The following is a 7,806-nucleotide window of genomic DNA, read 5'->3' as shown; positions in this document are numbered from 1 at the left end:
GAATAGGTTGTTTAGTGTGTTCCCACAAAACCAGTGAAAATGTACATATCATTTTCAAAATAGTAGCAATTTAAAACGTATATTTAAAAATCATAGTATAACCCTCCAACCGAAAGCCATATGCAGTTCCCCAGAACTGCATCCATAAGGACTTACCCTAGGCCCAAAAGGGAGTAGAAGCCAACCTAAGGGAGCACATTGGGTCCATAAGGTCTTACCCTAGCCAAAACATTGGTTCCCACCTGAGGGGAGTGCCCTCAGGTCCATAAGGTCTTACCCAAAAGCACATAGCAGCATCCCTAAGAGAGTACCTTAGATCCATAAGGTCTTACCACTAGGCCCATTAGGCCTAGGAGCCCACCCAAGAGTTAGGTCCATAACGAATTACCAGTCGGTGATGAACCTATACAAGGAATTACCAATATCGACTGAACCTGGCAGTGTCTTCAGTCATACCAGAGTCCCAGAGTACCCTATATAAAATAATTTCAGTCAAAGTCAACGGTCTGACCGATCAAAGTTAACGGTTAGACCGGTAAACGGTCAGACCAGTCAACGGTTCGGATCAGGTAAAACCGGGTCGGGTCGGGTTGGTTAAGCGGGTCAGGTAGGTGGGTTGGGTTGACCAGACCCGGTTCTGGAAATTTCCTTGGGCTAAAACAAGCCCCATGCGTATCGTCGGCTCGTGGCGGTGCGTGCGATGGCGACGGAGGCAGTTCCAGGCGACCGAACACTCCCTGTTCATCTACTTAACAAAATTAATCTAACCAACATCAACATTTCAGCCAAAAACCAACGGAATTAAAAGAAGAGGACTGAAATGCTTGCCCATTCTGGCGATCGGCGAAAATGGCGACGACAACCTCACTCGTCGATCAGGTTTTGATCCCACGAAGCTGGGAAGTCTTCCTAGGGTGGCGTGAGGCGAACGAACCGTCGGATCTGCCGAAATCAGGAAAATTATGGCAGCAGGGTTGAAACCGATGGAATCTTACATCGAAAATTACGACGTTAGGGGTCGTTTTACGACGAGGGGTTTGAGGGGTTTTGGTCGCCGATTGTCAGTGAGTCGAACGGTAGCCACGGCGCGCTGAACGGCGGTCGAACGGAGCGACGAGGATAGCTTGGTTGATGAGTTTGGGGTTTAGGTTTCACCAATAGACTACTTTGGATTATCAAATTGGGGTCTGGTTTTTATTTTTTTTCAACATATTAGAAAAATAAGATAATTCAGGGTTAGCTCCCTAAAATTTCAAGAGTTTCGAAACTGAGCTGCAAGTTTATAGAACTTGTAATTTAGTCATTTAAATTCACTTAAAATAAAAAATCCAACTCCTAAATTGGGGTGTGACATGTGGCCTAAGCCTAATACCAAAGTCTATCCTTTTCTATTGAATTTAATAACAAGTTAGGTGAAAGGAACCCCCACTAAATCAATGGTCCCTCCCACACACCACAAATTAAAAGTGAAATTGTACATTTAGCGGTACCATTATCATATTTAATTATATAATTGAATTCAATGGGCAAAACCAAATCTCCCTGCCAATCATTTTTTTTCTAACCAATTGTCAGATGCAATTCTCACCCTCTGCCCATACTCCACTATCCATTGCCAGTCCTTTCTGTTTTCAATCTTATTTTAAATCCATTATCAATTTACAACACAACACTTGTTTTAATCTTAGTTTGGAAACCACAAAAGTAGAGAAACTTTTTAATTTCAACAAAGTCATACATTTTTCATTCTTAATTTAACTATTAATAGTATGAAAGTTATCTTAAGTGGGAATGAACTCACACAATTAGTAATGATAATCTATCATTACATATATGCTTAATTTTAAAATTAAAGTAGAATAGATAAGGTTGTAAAATTGATCCGATGACTGAATCAATTAAATTAACTGTTTTTATTTAATCTGTTTGGTTGGTTGATAATCATTAATTTTTTTAAAAATAATAAAAATATATAAATATTTTCAAAAGTTGATTGATCTATCTCTCTCTCTTTTTTTTAATATTGTTATTTGTTGATGAGAATAATCTGGTCTCATCAACGGTTAATAGTTCTATCTTTCTTATTTGTACAGAGAATCACAGTCGGTGAGGACTCGATCTTAGTATTTTCCTGTCAGAGACACAGAGGCATAAAGAAAGGATCATAGTAAAGAATGAGAAGAAAGTGGAGAGAAGAGCTCCCAATTCCCGTCAAGTTTGTCTGATAAACTTTTATGATGATCCTTTAACAGTTGGTGTCAGACCTAGAGTCATCATGCATATTAGTAGGCTGATATATTATACATATGGTTGTTAATGATCAAATTTGACTCCTTCAAAGGTCACAAAACTGAAGAGTACGTACTTCGGAAAGCGATCTAACAAGGGATGGTTTCGAAGATGATGCCGTGTCTTAGAGAAACTTTTGAAAGCTCTACTCAAAATTTCGAATCTTTTGAGGGTCTTTATTAGCGGAGATTTAGTAGTTTTCGAAAGATTTCTACGAACACATGACAATATCAGTTCACATAAAATCAAATGATCTTTTATTTTATTCTATTAATCTATTGATTGAGTCATTGATTTTCAACATGGGATTAAAATCTCACTTTTTTAAGACTTGACTCATTAATCAATTAATGTAAATTCAAACAATCAAATAATCGTTCTAATATCATTTATCATAATTTTTTTATCATTTTTCTAAAATAAATATACATAACTTCATCCATTTTAAAACATATAAATTATTTCACATAGGAAATTAATATCCGGTCCCTTTAAAACATAACTTATTGGTGTATCACATTGATCACCCATGCACTCGGCCACTGGTTTTCGCAAGCACTTCAGCAGAAAAATACAACGGAGATTAGACATAAAAACCTAACTGTAAACTCGTCAGTGCCGTTTCGGGGGCTTTTTGCGTGTCTGCCACGATACGCCTCAGCTCTGTTCTCTATAACTAAAACGCTAATAATTCCATAATTTCCCTGCCCAATATAGCCGTTACCAGTTACCACCCTATCTTTCTCTCATCTCTCCCTCCATAACCCCTTCTCCTTTGCCTTCCCCAAAGGCCCAAACTTTAACACTTCCCCATTAACTAGCTGATTATTATGCGCCATGGCGTGCACTATTCCCCTCCTCCTCTCCTCTCTCCTTCTCCACAACCTGCCCTAAACACCACCACCTTCGCCGGCAACCAGCACCCGATGCTGGTTTCTGTTTTATTAGCCCTTTTTCTTCCGTGCGCCGGCATGAGTGCGGTTTTCATTGTTTATATCTGTCTCTTATGGTATGCCTCGAATTATCGGGCTGATAATTCAGGGTCGTCATCGGTTAAGCAAGTGGGTGAGAAAGGGTTGTCTGTTTCGGAGCTTGAGAAGCTACCCAAGGTTACCGGGAAGGACCTTGTGCTGGGGAGCGAGTGTGCGGTTTGTCTCGATGAGATTAAGGCGGATCAATCGGCTAGAATGGTTCCCGGTTGTCGTCACGGCTTTCATTTGCAATGTGCTGATACTTGGCTCTCGAAGCACTCGGTTTGTCCTCTTTGTAGGGCCAAGCTTGAGCCTGAGTTGTTCGATCCTTGTGATGATAATCCCTGCTAAACCTTTAACATTGAAGAAAAGGGCCTTGTCTGAGTATAAAGTTCAGTGTTTTGGGTGTTTATATAAAGGGTTTTCCTAGGAAGAGATCAAGAAAAACGTTCGCCTAAGTTAGTATTTTACTCTCATCTATGTATGGCTTCTCCTTTCTCTTATAATTTATTGATATTTCATCGGTTGAATCAATTCTCATTGTTACTAAAGTGGACAAGATGGGTAAAAGTCCGTCCCTGAAGAAATTGCTTTCTTTTTGTTTAATGTGAAAGTTGAAAAAAGGTGACGATGATTCAAGGGGTGGAAAGCAAGAACATTTTGATAGAATAATTGGGAAAAGGTAGACGCATTAACTGGCATTAGTACATTATGGTGTATATCATGTATCTTATCAGTAGGAAACTGTGTTCTCATGGTCGTTTAACATATCTTTACAAAACTCAATCTAGATTAATTGGTTAAATTAAATATTAATAAATAATTTGTTTGATTTAATTATAGTAAAAATCATTCATATCTAATAATTTAGATAGTAAAATGAAATATTATTTTTTTAAAAAAACTTAAATTTATTTTTAATACTTACCAGGGAAGTGAAGCATTTGGCAGCGTGCATCAATCTGGCCGCGACACATAAGGGAACAAATAGCTTTAGAATATATTTCCTTAGAATGAATTTCCCAAAATGGGTCCCAACTCCAGCAGTGTTTTGTTCATGAAGAGTGACTGGTGGCAGACTGGTGATACTAGAACATTGCAATGGCATCTGGCCGACTGCTAAAAACTAGCATTTTTAGGCTTTAGCCCACAGTTTTAGGGTTCTGTGTTTCCTATTTTCCTCTAAATCAAATCAATAAATTTTTGAATAAAAATCATGTAAATTTTATTAGGCAAATTAAATTGCCACTTGACCTCACCACTACGGCTCTACCTTTACTCTGTATAGCAATAAGTTTTGTAGGATCGTGGAAGTGTTTATTTTTGGTACGTATATAATATTATTAAATTTAAAGACGTACGACTGAGTGATCATTTAACAAAGAGGTGTATGCTGCAGTAATTAATTAATTTATTGAACGAGAAATACAACTAGTCTGGTAATAACACTTGTTAAGGCATACGAAAGTGGTTGCAGTAATTAATTAATTTATTGAACGAGAAATACAACTAGTGTGGTAATAACACTTGTTAAATATCATATTTAAATAATATATCACATGCTTTAATCATGATTTTTTGCGCATAAATCTTTTAATAATTGCGTGTGTAGTTTGATATGATGTGGAACAGAAAGAAGGGCCATGTCATACTTCTTGAAACTTGTGGATTGTTTGGAATGGTTATATGCATACAAGTAGAGATGCAATTTTATTGACATGTTTGGTTCATTTGTCATTTTTTTGTAATGGGTATGGATATGAATGATTGATTTCAATTATTTATTCATATGATGGAATAAGATTTTCACTGTTTTAAATATTGATAATTTAATTTGAATTTAATTTCTAAATTTTTATATTGATTAGATAGTGTGAGAAAATTACAAATAATATTTATTTTAATATTTTTTAGTTATTGGTAACGTATACACCCATGCACATAGTCATTCAAATTCAAATTCTTTGGGAAAAAATAAGATTAAGGGTCACTTTTAACCCTGAGGTAGATCCAATATATTATTTTCACTTTTATCATATTTTCTCATAAATTTAGCCATCAAAGTTGTTTAATTGCATCATTCTATATCATACCCTAACTTAAAATCCTAAATTGATAACACTAAACCCTAAACTATAACCTCTAAACTATAAACCCCAAACCTTAGTCCCTAACTTAAAGTCATCAGTTTAGGATTTTAAGTGAAAAGTACGATATAAAATGATGCAATTGAATAATTTCGATGATTAAATTGATGCGGAAATACAATATGGGCAAAATGATAAATTAGGTCTACTACAGACAGGGGCAAAAATTATCCTTTTGCCAAAAAATATATCTTTTATAATTGAAATCACTCAATAATTAATTATGAAATATATTTTATTTCGTGACATATTTTTATGCAAATAGTTTGTATCTTTCTTGGTTATCCCGAGTTAGGGTGAAAAACATATTCACTTTGGGAATCTGATGTTTGAGGCTGTGTTATAGCCCGGTGTCTCTTAAAATCTTAACCTCACATTGATGGAAAATAAAAGGGTAAAATATATGTTTATTATCTAAACTATTATTTTTGTTTTCTTTTGGTACCTAAACTTTATTTTTTTCAAAATCATACATAAATTTAGTTTATGTTTCAATTTGATACTCACCATTAAAAAATTAACAGAACTGCTAACATGATATTTTTTTATTTTTTCAATGATTATGTGGCATTACTTATGGTGACACGTCAACATCACCGTTAAATTTTTAATGATGAGATACTAAAATGAAACATAAACTAAACGTTACGTATGACTTTGAAAAAAATAAAAATTTAAATACCAAAACAGAATAAAAATAATAATTTAGATATTAAACTTGTAGTTTACCCAAAAGAAAAATATAGGCAGCTGTGTTAACTATTATTAGGGACACGGTGTCCGCCTTTGGCTTCTTGTAAAGTTATTCGTATATAGAGCTATCAAACATTAAGCTTAGTTCCATTATATTAATGAATTGTATGCGTTCATTTTCGAGTCGATGGGTGGGTTTAGTCCATATCAAGGTGTGGCGTGCGTCTCGCAACATTTCTTTATTTGCATTTGAGATTTATTTATTTTTTTTAAAATTACTAGGGACTTGTAAAAAAGTTTATAGGCCGAATCAAGTTTGAGTCTTATTAATGTTTAGAATTTAACATATTTTACTTTATATTAAATCTAGTCTCATTTAAAATGTTATTATAAATTTTATTTAGTTCTACTTATAGTAATAAATAATTAAATAAGATTTATTTTAGATAAGTTTTGTATTACTTTTGTAAAAAATAAGATGTTAATTGTTTATTTGGTACATATAGTATAACGAATTCATCAATGTCATAAAATGATAAATATTTTGAGATAATGTAGTAAGAAAATAATTTTTATATCATAGGGTGATGGAGATTTTTTATTGGGTGAATGTTATAATATTAATTGGAAGTTGGAAGTCATCAAATCATTTGGTGTCTTTTGAAAGACGTTCGAAGGACGCAATGTATTCCCGCATTAGGTCTTGTGCTTGTCTTTTTCATCTTTCCAAAATTCATCAATGGTATTTGCTCCGCCATCTCCGACCAATTTAAGGACACCAACAACCCAAGCTTCATCTATGACGTATGCTCCTCCATCATTTTCGACCAACTCTTTTGTCAGTTCAAGGAGACTAACAAACAACATTACCATTTTCGCATCTAGAGAGATTGGGAAGAAGTCAAATCTTCCATGTGTCTTCATAAAAAAGCTGAGTGATCCATGCGTCTTCCTAATTTGTTATATGAAACAATCAATTTAAGAAAATAAACTTTGATAGTCCTTATTTGAATAAAAAAATCCATCTCATTATTTGAATGATTTTTCTCTCACAAAATCTTTTTCTTTATTTTAATTTTATATATAAATATTTCACTATCAATTATATTAATAGTCAAATTTTAACATGATAACAATAAATTACTCAGAAGTGACACACATCATTAAATATAGGTTTAATATAAAAAATGTTTAAACTATATTTTTTTATCATTTAGGTACCCGATTAATATAGGTGTCTAACGTTATAAACGTTATCATTTTAAGTGTTTAAACCGTAACAGATATTAATAAAGTTTGTTAATTGACACATGTCACATTTATATAATTTTAAAAATTTATTTGAAGTAAAAAATTTGAAATTATAATTTGAAAAAACCCTAAAATTTTATAAAATTATAAAAAAAACTCAAAATTCCTAAAATCTCTAATTTCAATCCCTTACCTTCGCCGACATCTATCAATGCTGTCAATCGGTCAACGTTGCGATCAAAGCCTCACCGACCGAAACTCCTTACTCGTTCCCCTAACATTACATCCGAAATCCCTAAATTTTAATACCAAAATCCCCGAATCAGAATCCTAAATTTCGAAATCTCAATCAGATTGAAAAATCTGCTCGCCGGTGTTCATATATGGAAGTGGCGATTAATACGCGAGGATTTAGATGGGAGAATAGTGTCGATGCTGCCCCTGTTGGTTCACAG

At 34.0% G+C, this 7,806-nt stretch overlaps 1 protein-coding gene across 1 annotated transcript; it reads left to right on the top strand.

Annotated features, from left to right (window-relative positions):
• Positions 1-2,897: 2,897 nt before the first annotated feature.
• On the top strand, positions 2,898-3,884 carry LOC120183796 (E3 ubiquitin-protein ligase ATL23-like). The gene is made up of 2 exons (XM_039188428.1): positions 2,898-3,041; positions 3,075-3,884. Exon 2 carries the CDS (start codon positions 3,120-3,122, stop codon positions 3,609-3,611), a length of 492 nt encoding a protein of 163 aa, XP_039044359.1. The 5' UTR covers positions 2,898-3,041; positions 3,075-3,119; the 3' UTR covers positions 3,612-3,884.
• The last annotated feature ends 3,922 nt before the right edge of the window (positions 3,885-7,806 follow it).

This window comes from Hibiscus syriacus, unplaced genomic scaffold (assembly GCF_006381635.1).
Source record: "Hibiscus syriacus cultivar Baekdansim isolate YM2019G1 unplaced genomic scaffold, ASM638163v2 tig00003725_pilon, whole genome shotgun sequence".
In the NCBI taxonomy this organism is placed as follows: domain Eukaryota; kingdom Viridiplantae; phylum Streptophyta; class Magnoliopsida; order Malvales; family Malvaceae; genus Hibiscus; species Hibiscus syriacus.
Note: the sequence above shows the minus strand (reverse complement) of the source record. Positions and strands in the feature narration are given on the sequence as shown.

What these genes read in the sequence shown, in the direction of transcription:
- LOC120183796 (XM_039188428.1), top strand. Translation starts at nt 3,120, where the DNA reads ATGCGCCATGGCGTGCACTATTCCCCTCCTCCTCTCCTCTCTCCTTCT.